The sequence below is a fragment of the Xenopus laevis genome, chromosome 3L, assembly GCF_017654675.1.
Source record: "Xenopus laevis strain J_2021 chromosome 3L, Xenopus_laevis_v10.1, whole genome shotgun sequence".
Taxonomy (NCBI): domain Eukaryota; kingdom Metazoa; phylum Chordata; class Amphibia; order Anura; family Pipidae; genus Xenopus; species Xenopus laevis.
In genome coordinates this window covers 47,612,655-47,627,912 of record NC_054375.1, presented here as the reverse complement: position 1 = coordinate 47,627,912, position 15,258 = coordinate 47,612,655, and the positions used below count along the sequence as shown (strand labels likewise).

Sequence of the window (15,258 nt, the reverse complement as noted above, 5' to 3'; positions counted from 1 at the left end):
TAGATAGATAGATAGATAGAGATAGATAGATAATATATAGATAGATAGATAGATAGATAGATAGATAGATAGATAGATAGATAGATAGATAGATAATATATAGATAGATAGATAGATAGACAGACAGACAGACAGACAGACCGATAGATGAGAGAGAGAGGGACTGACAGATCGATATGATAGATGATAGAGAATGAGAGAGAGAGAGAGAGAGAGAGAGAGAGAGAGAGAGAGAGAGAGTCATACAGGACAGACAGACATGGCTCCCTGTCCCATACCCGTTGCTGTGTAGGCAGCAGCAGACACATACTGTATGAGCGCCGCGGTGTCCCCGGGTGAGTTAATGAGTTAATGACAGGCTGAAGGGGAGTGACTGGGATAAAGTTGCCCCGCTAGAACAAGGCAAACACTACGTAATCATAGGGTAATCGGCGGCCACTGGGTGATCCAGTAGTAAGTAAACTAATGATAAGTGCGTGTAATGATCAGACTTGCAAATGTGAATTGTCCAATAGGCTGAGAGTTGCCGCTGTCAGTCACACGAGTATATAAAGTAGCGCCTCGCTGTGCAGCCTCTCAAATGCCCCGTGTAGCGGCCGCTCTCTGCTCTGCTTGCGCTGCGGGGAAACTCACCTGAGCCCAGGGACATGGAGAAAGTCGGAGGCAATTTCAGCACCAGCAACAGCTCCCTGGCCAAGCCGCCTCCGCTCTATGCTGGGGGACTGCAGCCCTTGGACTCAGGAGAATGGTCCCTGGTGATCCCCGGCGTCCTGGTTGCCATTTGCTTGAGTGGAATCGCCGGGAACTTGTGTGTGATCGGAATTCTGCTGCACAACGGCCGGAGAGCCAAGCCTTCCCTCATCCACTCCCTCATCCTCAACGTGTGTGTGTCCGACCTGCTGCTCCTCACTCTCTCCGCGCCCTTCAAAGCCGCCGCCTACAGCAGGACCCCGTTGAGTTTCGGCTGGTTGCTGTGTAAAACGGCCGACTGGTTCTCTCACGCGTGTATGTCCTCCAAAAGCATGAGCATCGCCTGTGTGTCCAAAGCCTGCTTCATGTACGCCAGTAACCCGGCCAAACAAGTCAACATCAAGCAGCAGACAGTGTGTGCAGTTCTCCTCTCTAGCTGGCTGCTCTCTGCTCTCCTGCCCCTGCCCGAGTGGATCTTCACTGGTACCAAACAAATTGATGGTTCCCCTGCCTGCATCATGGATGTACCCCCACATGCCCAGGAGATGATGGCAATCTTTGTCAAGTTCTATCCTTTCCTTGTCTACTGCATCCCTTTTACTCTGGCTTTCTTTTATTTCTGGAGAGCTTATGGGCACTGCCAGCGAAGAGGCACCAAAACCCAAAACCTCAGGAACCAGATAAGATCCAGGAGGCTTACTATCATGCTTATTAGTCTCACTGTCACCTTTGCCATCCTGTGGCTCCCTGAGTGGGTCTCATGGCTCTGGGTTTGGCACCAGACCCCAAGTGGTCCATCCCCACCTCAAGCTTTCAAGGTATTAGCTCAGATCCTTATGTTTTCCCTCTCTTCTATAAACCCTCTGATCTTTCTGGTCATGTCGGATGAGTTCAAAGAAAGTTTCAAGGATATTTGGAAACATTTGGCCTCCAGGAAATCTGTGGTGGCACCTGGTATTCAAGAGAAGGCTACTGCACCATCTGACATTCCTCCAGAGAGCTCCCCCTCGCCCAAGCACAGCACTGGTGGTCTTGAGGAGCAGTCTTGTTCCCAGCAAAACTTTGGGAGCCAGGAAAGTAAAGACAATCCTGTCCTGCCTGATGTGGAGCAGTTTTGGAACGAGAGAGAAACCCACTTGACTGACCAAGACAATGACCCTGTTCCATGGGAACACCAAGAGGAGCAGCCGGTTGGGTCAGGGAACCCAAGCTCAACTAACTGAAAATGACCGGGGTTCCACTATATGTTGTATTAGTTTGTATTCAACTTGCTCATAAGCTTGTTTCTATTTTGATAACCTAAATGACTTTATGTGACACATATATCTATATATATTTATGGGGTTTAAGGAAATGTAATTCTTTCTCAACTTCCTAATTACATCCTGAAGTTGGGGGGGGAGCATAAATGAATACATGACAATAAAAGGTGTTACTCCCATCAGATGGAAGAAGATACTTCCCTAAAGCAAGTTGCCTTCATGTGAGTACAGGTAGGGAACCTGTTATCCAGAATGCTTGGGGTCTTCTAGATAATGGAACTTTCTGGTATTTGGATCTCCATACTCTAAAATCGACTAAAAATAAATAACGTAAGCGTTAGGATTGTTTTGTCAACAATAAGGATTTATTATATCTTAGTTTGGATCAAGTACATGGCACCGTTTTCTTAAGAAAATGAAAATATTTTTTTTTTTATATATATTTTGAATTATTTGATTAAAATGGAGTCTATGGGAGAAGGCCTTTCTGTAATTCAGAGCTTTCTGGATAACGGATCCCACACCTGTCTATTCTTATACCCTGAATTACTGATGTTGGGGGCAGAAAGCTGCATTGAAATCCCTGTATTTGCAGCACCCAGATGTCTCATGTGTACAACGTGGTGTATCGTGACTTTCAACATCTCAATTGTTAAAAGTTCAACTCTGCCTATTAAATTGTATTTGTTCAACATAGTGGTTACTGTCTGTGCCTTGACATGGATGTTTTATAACAGATATATATATATTTGCCCAAGTCTTACATGGGGCTACTCAATATACACAGACTTTTTTCAGGGACAGGGCCACCTGTAAGACTAAAATCATTTCAAATAAAATGAGAATTTAAAAAGAAATGAAGGTCCAGTACTTATTTACAATACATACACTCTCCTTGCACACATATTATATATTGTACATTGTATTATATATTGTACACTGCCATCCAGTGCAACTCACTGTACCCTCCATTATTCTGAGCTTTAATTGGGTAGAGGTCAAGTCATTTGTGTGCGTATAGATATACACAACAATCCTAGGAATAAAAGGGATATACTATTGTATTATTTTTATTATTATGTCTTTTTAGAGCGCCAAGATATTCCACAGCGCTGTATGTAGAGGTATGAATACAGAAGGGGAAAATCCCAGGCTCAGTGCATTAGTAAAGGACATGGAAAGCAAATTTCACTGGGGGTGGCAAAATGTTAAATAAATCTACAAGTTTCTACTCTAAGCTGGTGCCTGTGTTTGGAGAAAACTACACTGTAACCCATGCACCATTTTCCTAGTATCCCAGTCTTCCCTAGTGTGGATTCTTATTCGCAGACGTGTGCAATAGAGTAAATACAGTGTTTTGCAAGGTAGTTACAAGCTGGTGCATATGATTCAATATCCAATTAAACAATCTATATCCCTGGGGGTATGCCTAACATTTTGGTACACCCTAGTGAAAAAGGCTTTCCTTGTCCTTTAAGGATGTGTGTGCAAGGGCCAGTTCCAGTTTAGGAAAGCAGTGTTCATGACGTAGGTAGCTGCACGTAATAAAAAAAATAAATTAATTGACACACACACACACATCACTGTCTTATCAGCAGGCCCCCATTGTGTAAAACACAACTTCTTTATCAAGCTATGTATTCATTTTTCAGTGTACAATTCTGGCATCAAATCTAGAGAGTCTGCTTGAAAATGCGGGAAAAAAATGGTAACCATAAAAAAAGAACTTTGTATAGTTGTAGGTTGTCTCAGAATATCAGTGTCATTATTATGTAGAGCCAAGCCATCCTTTTAGAAGAATGCACGCAGCAAACACAAGAACAAGGTACAGTATACAGTAGAATCCCAGTTTCACCCCATTAATTTAACTGCATTTTCTCCAGTTCCTTATAGGCAGTTTTTTTACATTCCTGGAAATTTTTTCCAGAATTTACACATTTTGATATGGTCCTCACACATCAAAATGTGTAAATTCCAGAAAAATTTCCTAAACTTCGTGTTTGAGTGCCCCACATGCAGCTCCTGAACTGGCCCAGTTCCATTCTGCAGGTCTCTATACACAGGAGTGGGTCTCCAACACTAAGGGGCAGATTCATCAAAGGGTTAAATTACAGCTCAGCACAGAAAAACTCCTCCACCCTCTATTCATCCCGAAGGGATTTTATTTTATTTTAAAGGTGTATTTATCAATGGATGATAATTATGTCTATTCCTTCATGCACAGCATTGGTTTCCACATACACCTACAAGGCATGGCTCTAGCTCCCCTTTTTTTAAAATAACTCATTTAGTCTTTTAACGTGATTTCTAATCTTTCAGATGGGGTTTCTCTGTAGGTAGATTGCTATTGCACAACTTTTGTACTCCTTAGTTGTAGAGTTTATGTTTTTTGTTGTTATTGTGGGTAACTAGACGGTTTCATGCTGCAGATGTAGACTTAAAGTACAATTCATTTCATGGGGCAAGCACAGACAGCTGCTATTACAGAGGACTAGTTTATTACCAATAATCGCTATATAGGTCTATATATTAATATTGAATATTTTTGTAAAATGCCTGAACGTGTTTACCATCACTTTTTAAATATGCGAGCGTTAGCATGTCGTGCTATGGACAGTTCTACATCTTCGTTGGTGTGGAGTCGAATGTATTACTTACTTACTTCCTTTCACTGAGGCAGGATAAGAAACTTTATTGCTGTAACTCAGGCCACATTTGAGTCCCCATAATGGTTATTGCGGTTCTTTAAAGAGTAAAATGGCACAAAAGACAATGACAATTAAACAAGGTACACTGTTAATTCAAAATAAAATATTTTAAGCCAGGAGGCGAGTGTCATCCATCGTTTGGGTCCTCTGAAAAAGAGGTGAAAAAAAAAAATGCTTCATTGTATTCTGCTCTGGTGACATTTAGTAGAAAAAAGAAGAGGCCAACAGGACAGTCTATTAAAACTGCCCCATAAAGTGTCCATACAAGCTCCCATGGTGCAAACTGTCCAACCGAATCTGTGAATGTTTCATAACTAAGATTAAACTGTAACCTATGTCAAAGTGGCCCCACAGTAGTGTCCAGCAGTGGGTCAGGTACCCACAGAACACCTTAGTATTTAGGTGGAATATATTTTGATGTCCCAGCTGTGGGGGCTTCCCAACTGTACCCTTGGGGGCTACAGGCATTCAATTAAACATACTAAAGTCTTCTTTTTACAATGTAAAAATGATTGGAGTGTTATCTAAGAGACCTCACCCAGGACTCCAGCTTTGCCTCTTACACTACCCTACAACAGAGAACAACAACAACAACACACAACAATTACCCTTATTCCGATACTTTCAAATGAGACACCTCTTTAGGACACAATTTGGCACACTCGCTTTCACTCTCACTCCCTTACTTCAATACGAGAGACTAGTCCACTACAAACTCTTTCACCAACTATTTATAACTCCAGTTAAGATCAAATGCATGGGAAAACTCCCCACGACCACTGCCCTCGATGCAATACACAACTTTTCCCACATGTTCTGGGAATGCCCGACCATAGCCTCCTGTTGGGCACAAATAACCCAAACTATGGCCACAAAACTACATATTGTCTCCCTCGTTCTGCCTACTAGGAACCCTAGATGATGTTACCACCAATCAGGCCCGCTTAAGAACCAGGGTATTCTTATACTATGCCAAAAAAAATGTGGTGTTGCACTGGATGAACCCTAACCCACCCACTAGAGTCTCCTGGATCCGCCTGATCAACACGATTCCTCTCATTAAACTTACCTATGAGACCAGAGGTATTTACAAAAAATTCAATAAAATCTGGAGCCCCTGATGGAAATCTGGGCTGGGAGTCTCAACAACTTTCAATCTTGCTGAACTGTCAATGCCCTTTGAAACTCGCATGGGAATTTTCAGACCTGTACAATAAAACCAAGCCTGATTCTTAACTTTAATTCAATGACCAAAACCTTATAGGTTACATAACACACTGCATCTACTGTTTTACCTGAACCTTTTTTATGCTTGTTTTTTTGTTTCTTTTTCTATGTTTTACTGTACAATTGGGAACAAAAACAATAAAAAGTTTCCAAAAAAAGATTGGAGTGTGACGTCACTTCCAGTTTGGCAGAGGAAAGTGGGTAAGCAGGTACAGGTTGGTTCCTAACCAACCCGAAAAATATAGTCTTGCTGAAAGTAGCAACATTTCATTACAAAACAAACTTGACGGAGTGCAATAAAATCCCGATTTTCTATTTAATTGTTTAAGAAAAATAAAGTACAGAATACATATATGTATAAAAAGGTTTATTGTAGTTCAATTACATAAACTGAACAAATCCAACATTTCAAAATTAAACTTTAGAAACACAAGTTTAACATTCAAAGTGGAGCATACAGTTTTACACGAACTACCCTGAAGGATAATTCCCCCTTGATTCCAAAATCAGAACAAAAATGCATATCTCTTAATGGTTTAACAAAAGACTGGGAAGAAACAAAAATTGATACCTGGGGTTGTGTGGTACCAACAGATGAAGGCCTCATTCTACCATCTGTACTAACCAACACGTTCTGGAGCAGCGCTCGTCTAACATTCAGAAGATATTTTTCAATTAGGTGTGACTGTCTAAGTTGGGAGAACTCCTGAAGAGCAAAGTGCTGCTCACCGACCCTGCATCCTCCCGTTAAAAAGCTGCTTGTTGCAAGACAGCAGTAAACCATTTGAAAACAAGGAAAAGGCGCTGTACTTGAAAAACCTAAAAATGTGACGAAACATCTGGAGAATGGGAAAAAAAAAATCTGAAACCTTGGTTACACAGACACCAGATTGCTGTTGCAGAGTGTTGCACAGATACAAGTTCTCTGTTCAGAAATGCAGCCGCTTGTTTTTGTTTCTGTAGTTGCTTGTAGTAGAGTGAAACGGACAAAAAGAAATGCTCTTCGGTGGCTCATGCAGTTGCTACGAATGAACGTATACCGGTCTTGATTAAAATACTTCATCACTTGGTAGATCTTCTCGCAGGCTCTGAGGCCGTGGGCGGCGGCGGAGGTCCGCGTCGATCAAGGTCGTCTACGTAAGACATAATGAGTTTTCGTCTCTCCTCGGGAATGCAGTCAAGTACTAGGTATCGTTTGTCATTCTGGAGAATTTTCTCTAAGTCCTTCAAGGGCTGGTCGGATTCCTGTAGCATTTTTTTGGATCTTCAAATAAAAAAATTAAATTGTTAAAATATGAAAATGATCCACATTATATATATAGAATGATGAAGGATCGGCACACAAGAGTGTGCTGAGCCTTCATCATTCTATGTTACAAATATTGCTCATGCATCTCTGATTGATGGAGGTCTGAGTGAAGACTGCCTACACATATACATACACAGCAGTGAGATCCCTTTATATTCTATATTTTTCCAGCTTACTGAATGTTCACTATCACCATAGTTCCCCTTATATGCATGGCTTTGCCACTAGACAAACACAAAAGTGCTCACTGTATAATGGTCCTTATGAAGGTATTTTTGTTGGCGAGGTCCGTAACATTTTAGCATCCACTCTTCTCATAGAAAAAAGAAAATGACAACTTAATAACAAACCTGTATGTGATGAATTTTGTTTCCTTCAGGAGAGTTCTAAAGTCTGCTTTAGCAGTGATGTGTTTATCTCGAATATATTCTTCAAATTCCCTTTGTTTTTTCTATGAAATATAAAAAAAAACATTAAATCAGACATTACAAGCAAAATGCAGAACAAATACAATCATGGCTGCTTCAAGTTTAGCTTCCTAATGACAGTATGCATGTATAAATGCAGAAAGGGCAATTGCAGAGGGTTACAACTATCCACACTTCTAACCATGGCACTTGGGAATAAACTAAAAGATTCTCATAAGCTTGGAACCATAACGGGAAATTTCAGTAGGGATGCACCGAATCCACAATTTTGGATTCAGCCGAACCCCCGAATCCTTCGTGAAAGATTTGTCCGAATACCGAACCCGAATCCTAATTTGCATATGCAAATTAGGGGTTGGAAGGGGAAAACATTTTTTACTTCCTTGTTTTGTGACAAAAAGTCACACGATTTCCCTCCCCTCTCCTAATTTGCATATGCAAATTAGAATTCGGTTTGGCCGGGCAGAAGGATTTGACTGAATCCGAATCCTGCTGAAAAAGGCCGAACCCTGGATTCGGTGCATACCTAAATTTCAGTGGCATGTGGTTGCTGTAAATGGTATCATGCTCACAATTTTCCCATCGGAATTGCACCTGTTTGCCAAAATCACTGTAAATGCTATTTTTGGGGTTGGGGGAGGGAAATAAATGCAGCATGTGTAGCAGCTGTAGGTTGACAATTGTAATGCTCAGTCTGCACAGGTGAAAAATGGCACAGCCTTTAGGGCTCTTACAGACTAGCGTTTTTAGCTGCGCTCCCCTGCATTGCGCTTTCTTCTGTTCAGTCGCAGGGGAGCGCAGGAGTAGACGCACTGAATTATTGTCAATGGGGCTATACTCTCACAGATGCATATAAGCGCAGAACGCAGGTAAAATGCAACACACTGCGTCCCAACCTGCGTTTGACGCTTACACGAGTCTGTGTCAGGATAGACACATTGACAATAATTCAGTGCATCTACTCCTGTGCTCCCCTGCGGCTGAATGGAAGAAAGCGTAACGCAGGGGAGCACAGGTAAAAACGCTCATCTGTAAGAGCCTTTACACAAAGTCTAGTAAATAAAAGCAAGCAATAGCATGTACTGGTCAGTTTAGAGTGCTTCTGGTTGTGATACGCCAAAGAAAAGAGGATAACTTTTCTTTGTGGAAAACTCAGATCACTTTAAGGGTTTTGGTTGCTTCTATGTTGTATAATCACATAACATATTTATGCAGAAATCTTCTCTTGAGTGCCAGTATCCCAGTACATGACTGACTGCCAGCTGTGCATGTACAAGTAAACTCAGCAAAGGCTACTCGTAAGCAACCAGCTACACTTATAAGGGAAGAAAAAAGGTTCAAATGTGGTACATGATAAGGAGCAAGAAGTTTGCAATATCAATAAGTAAAAACTTGGAATAAAAAGAACTTTTCTGATCCTTTCATCGCTGAACAGAAGTCGGTAACCTTTATAATTTGCACAAAATCAAAATGTAACCAATAAAACAAACTCTTGCTTTAAATACAATGCTTAATGAACTCTCCCCTCGCATGTATGGTGGGCATAATGTGTGCGCATATACTATATGACTTGCCTCCGGAAGGATTTACATAAATCTTCAAAAAGAGCAAGTTACTTTTGAACAGCAAAGAGTAATGTCTATGGAGAACAAAAATTATGCACTTTTTACAGTTTAAAAAAATTAATGGAAACCAAACAAACATAAGAAAAAGGATGCAAGATAGAAAATTAGAATAGAAACCCTTACCCGGTCACTTGAAGAAAACTTAATGCAGCGTGGATCATCCTTAATGATCTTCTTAACCTCTTTCCAAGTGGATGTTAATGTAATCTAAAATGCAATTTTTTTTATACACAAATAATTAATTTGGTGTGTTGGTTACATAAAGGCTCTTTTCTAGCTTGCAAATAAAACAAAGTATTAAGAAGTTTCTGCACACGGGCATACCAAAATTTCTGCAAATAGTGAGGCATACAGCTTGCAAATACAGAGACTGTTTATGGAAGGATCTGGACCCTTGAACGGCCAGGCTAGGACACTACTAAACACCACAAATCACTTGAACTGCAACAGAACCACACCACCCTTCAATCCGATCACCTGATCTTGCAGCAAGAATAAACAGTTCTGCCGAGTCCTATTTCTCTGCTATAGGAAAAAAAACTCCAAACGTTGCATCGGTGTAACTTACAGCAGATGTTTCATCCAGCAGTTGTCTGAAATGTTCACGTTTCTTTTTAGTAAGCGCCTCAATGTGTTCACTAAAAAGTTTTTCCTTCTCTTCTCTTTCCAGCAAAGAACCAGATTCCCATCTGTGGTCCTTCCTCAAGGTCCTTCTTGTGTCAGACCATGAAACATCAGATGACCGTACCTTAACATAAACAAACAAATAATGAATTCTCATACCAAACAATTGAGCACATTGCTATTAAACAGATAATGAAAAAGCCATTACCATATCAGACAAAAGGGCTTTAAAGTTCTGAATGGCTTCTTCTCGCTTGTGCTGTTCTCGTTCTCGGTCAATCTCCTTGGTTTGCTCCGAGCGAGCTTTCTGCACCTCCCGCTCTCGTTCACGTAAACTTGCCTCAATCCGAGCTTGCCTTTCCAGCTCTTTCTCCTTTTCTGCGTCTAAATTCTGGGGTTTTTTTTTGGAATGAAATGGAAGATACTATGTTTATGAAAAAGTACAAAAATCCAAGTTGGAATTCAAGGACAAATAAAGGCCATCAAGGCACAACTTTCTAAAAGTTCAATAGAAAATGACCCGATATGACTAGGGGATGCACTGAATCCACTATTTTGGATTCAGCTGAACCCCTAAATCCTTCGAGAAAGATTCGGCTGATGCAAATTAGGCTTGGGAAAGGAAAAACATTTTTTACTTCCTTGTTTTGTGACAAAAAGTCACACGATTTCCCTCCCCGTTCCTAATTTGCATATGCAAATTAGGATTAGGTTGGGCCTAGCAGAAGGATTCAAATCCTGCTGAAAATCATCCCAGGGTAATTAGCGAGCTTAGCTCTGTGATTGCCAAACCTCTTCTAATGTGGTGCCTCTATTCAAAAAAGGATCCCGTTCTCAGCCTCAAAACTATAGGCCAGTTAGTCTGACGTCAGTGGTAGGAAAGCTTTTCGAAGGATTTATAAAAGATAAGACTGGACTTCATATCAAATCATAATACTATGAGTTTGTGCCAGCATGGTTTTATGCGTAATAGATCTTGCCAGACTAACTTAATTTATTTTTATGAGAAGGTAAGTAAAGACCTCGATTCTGGGATGGCAGTGGATGTGATTTACTTAGACTTTGCTAAAGCATTTGATACAGTGCCACACAAAAGGTTACTGGTTAAATTAAGGAATGTTGGCCTGGAACATATTATTTGTACCTGGATAGAGAACTGGTTAAAAGATAGACTACAAAGAGTGGTGGTAAATGGAACATTTTCTAATTGGACCAGTGTTGTTAGTGGAGTACCGCAGGGCTCTGTACTAGGTCCCTTGCTTTTCAACTGGTTTATTAATGACCTGGAGGTGGGCATTGAAAGTACTGTTTCTATTTTTGCAGATGATACTAAATTGTGCAGAACTATAGGTTCCATGCAGGATGCTGCCACTTTGCAGTTTGTCTAAACTGGAAAACTGGGCAGCAAACTGGAAAATGAGGTTCAATGTTGATAAATGTAAGGTTATGCACTTTGGCAAAAATAATATAAATGCAAGTTATACACTAAATGGCAGTGTGTTGGGAGTTTCCTTAAATGAGAAGGATCTAGGGGTTTTTGTAGATAACAAGTTGTCTAATTCTGGGCGTGTCATTCTGTGGCTACTAAAGCAAATAAAGGTCTGTCTTGCATAAAAAAGGGCATTAACTCATGGGATGAAAACATAATTATGCCTCTTTATAGGTCCCTGGTAAGGCCTCATCTGGAGTATGCAGTGCAGTTTTGGACTCCAGTCCTTAAGAGGGATATAAATGAGCTGGAGAGAGTGCAGAGACGTGCAACTAAATTGGTTAGAGGGATGGAAGACTTAAATAATGAGGGGAGACTGTCAAGGTTGGGGTTGTTTTCTTTGGAAAAAAGGCGCTTGCGAGGGGACATGATTACACTTTACAAGTACATTATAGACAAATAGCAGGGAACCTTTTTACCCATAAAGTGGATCACCGTACCAGAGGCCACCCCTTTAGACTAGAAGAAAAGAACTTTCATTTGAAGTAACGTGGGGGTTCTTCACAGTCAGGACAGTGAGTTTGTGGAATGCACTGCCGGGTGATGTTGTGATGGCTGATTCAGTTAATGCCTTTAAGAATGGCTTGGATGATTGTTTGGACAGACATAATATCAAAGGCTATTGTGATACTAAGCTCTATAGTTAGTATAGGTATGGGTATATAGAATTTAATTAAAAGTAGGGAGGGGTGTGTGTATGGATGCTGGGTTTTCATTTGGATGGGTTGAACTTGACAGTCGCGTCAGATCAACGCTGCGACACCATGCGACAGTTCTATCTCTTGCCTTATTTTTGTCGCAGTGCGTCGGATCGCGACAAAATCACTCATATTACCCTAATATTAACATAGCCAGATAGTCTTAGGGTATATTCATCTTTATACAGTATCTCCTTAAAGCTATGCTCTTTAACTACAGGAAGAAAATTCTCACACAAACACTTCATTTAGATGCACAGAAGCTAGCCAAGCCTGTAAGCAGTGCCGGATATTACATTTCAGTCAGAGCCATAACATAAAATAATGCTGTTTTAAGGTTTCTGTAATATGATACACTAATAATAAGAAGCCAACATACCTTGACAATCTTTTCAATGTACTGTTTAAAAAGCTCTTCTCTTGCTGTGGAGCTCTCTACTGCTTTGTAACGGAGATCATTCTCTATCTTGTCTTTGATTTTGCTCCATCGAGACTGTCCTTCTAAATGAAGGCCGGATAACAAGTCAAAGAAGTCTGACCGGACCTAAATTTAAGAAACATGAACAAAATTTTATTTTAAAACTGTACAATAATTATAAAAATGCTGATACTTGCACTGCTACAAGAGAAGTAATTCTAATGAAAAAGAATCCAGTTTCCTACAATATTCACATTTGAGAACATCCAGCTTACATATCCAAAACAAATTATATTTTACATTTTTCAATGTCGGCAGGGGCAATTCTTTCCCAACTACTGCGATGTGTACAAAGAAAACAATGAGAAGAGTTTGCAAATGTTTACAAAGAAGCATAGATTAATATGAACTATTTACTATATTGTACACAATGCTTATCTACTTGGCTTGTTTCTCTAAACACAGTTACAGATTATGTCGTCACTAGTTGTCCAGAAAGCTCTGAAATACGTAATTTTCTATAGTTCCAAAAAAGTTTTAATTGATTTATTTCTATTCTAAGACAACACTTTGGACAAGCATAAATCCATGGCCATGTTAGCTTTTTTCATATTAAGACACAAGTCCCTGGTATCCTAATTAGAATATATACACATTTACTGATGAACAGGTATTATCCTTCTAATCAGAACTCTTGTTTTCTTCCTTCTGTGATAAAAAAACATTGCCAGGCCAACGGCTCTAGTTTCCACATTTTTTAAATAAAAGATCACTCTGGAGCAGTGAATAAAGCTGGCCATACATTTTCATATTTTATTTGCCATACGGTCAAACCTTCGGATATCGGTAGCCCGTTTTTTAATGCCATAATCTAAAACTAATCATTCGGGTTTAAACTGTAGGATTAAGGTAGGAAAAACAACAAATCAGAATATGTTCTGGCCATTTAAAGGAGAATTCAACCCGTAGTTTAAAAAAACTCATAAAATTGTTCAGAAACTTTCTGGCGCATGCCCAGTTGTTCGGGATCAGAAATTTACTCCAATTGTGCATGCGGCGAAACTACCGAAAAAGACCTAAGAAAGAAGATGGCTGCCGTGAACGCTGAGGCCAGAATCTGCACAGAGGGGTGAGTAAAGAATTAGGGGCATTTGCCCGAGGAGGGGTTGAATATGGTTTGAATTCTCCTTTAACAACAATCATATAAAACATGTGCCCTGGAAAAAGTAGCGAGTCACCCAATGATTTCATCAGGTAGGCAATAGATGAAAAGATGTTATTATCCAACAAATTTTCTAACCTGTCTGATCGACTAAACAACCAATCGCCATGGTACGAAAATAGCTGGGATGATTATTCGGAGCAGCACATTGTTTCGTACAAAAATATTAGTGCGTGTATGGCCAGCCAAACCACTGTAGAATAACAATAAACTGTTCTAAATTTATACATTTAATGGATACATTTCTTATCTTTGTCCCTGCTGATCAGAATCCCTGGGTTTCATTACAGGCAGCTGTTAGAATTGATACAATAGTTGCTAATACTCCTGAAATGCTGTAAAAAAATATATCAACTAAATGTTGCAAAATTGAAACAGTTTAGAGTCTGCACCTGAATTTCTGAGCTGACAGAGGCAAACACCAGAGCAGGGGTGCCCACGGCATCGATCGATGTCTACCAGTCGATCGCCGTCCTTTTCCTGGAAGACCGCGACCTGCCCCAAGGTTGCACCGGCACTCCTGGCCGTGACGTCAGAAGTCTTGCGAGACTTTCCTCCACGCCGCACATTAGTTTCTATGTCAGCACAAAGTCACGCAATTGGATAAGCAGGAGAATCTAACAATAGCACGTTAAATACCTGCGTGACTTTGTGCTGACATAAAAACGAATGTGCAGCGGGGAGGAAAGGTAGTTTTGGGGAGGAGGGGGGAGCTGTGCAATACACACAGTGAGCGGGGCTTTCTAAGTGTAACTAGCGATGCTGACTGGGGGGCACGGTGGGAGAAGAGATTTTTATAGCAGCGTTCCTCTTCTTTTCTGGAAAGGAGGGGGCTAAAAAAGTAGATACATTTATGTGAAATGGACAGGGAACGGAGCTTTTAAAGTTAAAAACTACTGACGCTGGCTGTGGGGGTGGGCACTGGGCAGAGGAAAGCAAAATAGGAACTTTTAAGTGCATTTCTAATATATACAATTTTTACACATAAGTGAGCTGGCAGCAACAAGCAGGGACTCAGAAGGGAGAGCTGACAGCAACAAGCAGGGACTCAGAAGGGAGAGCTGACAGCAACAAGCAGGGACTCAGAAGGGAGAGCTGACAGCAATGAGCAGGGAGGGCTGAGCAGCAATCATGGAGGGAAAGGGAGTGTGTTTAACTTTCATAACCAGCCAAATTTTGTAAAATTAACATGGTAATTAGGAGGTGTGGGCAAAAAAATGGGTGTGGTCAAAAAATTGCCGCGTGTTACCAAGTTAGATCTCCTGATGGGGGCCTAGTGTCAAGAGTAGATCCCAGTTTAACAAAGTCTGGGCACCCCTGCACCAGAGACACGAACATTCAAATTTAAACTTAGATTTTGGGAAAACAATAAAAAGTAATTAATGGAAACGAATTGAAAAAAACGTTTTTAATTCTAGGGAAAAATCTAAAAACAATTGAACTGAAATAAGTGTTTGGAAGGTTTTTAATGTTCCTGTGTAGCGTTTCAGTCTGGCAGCTCAGTGATCGAGGAACATCTTAACTGTTGCAATTTGCTACATCTAGTTGATCCATTTCT

At 40.5% G+C, this 15,258-nt stretch overlaps 1 protein-coding gene across 1 annotated transcript; it reads left to right on the top strand.

The window, feature by feature from the left end:
• The first annotated feature begins 372 nt into the window (after window positions 1-372).
• On the top strand, window positions 373-2,809 carry gpr151.L (G protein-coupled receptor 151 L homeolog). Its single transcript, XM_018252147.2, has one exon. It carries the CDS (start codon window positions 648-650, stop codon window positions 1,911-1,913), a length of 1,266 nt encoding a protein of 421 aa, XP_018107636.1. The 5' UTR covers window positions 373-647; the 3' UTR covers window positions 1,914-2,809.
• The last annotated feature ends 12,449 nt before the right edge of the window (window positions 2,810-15,258 follow it).

What these genes read in the sequence shown, in the direction of transcription:
- gpr151.L (XM_018252147.2), top strand. Translation starts at nt 648, where the DNA reads ATGGAGAAAGTCGGAGGCAATTTCAGCACCAGCAACAGCTCCCTGGCC.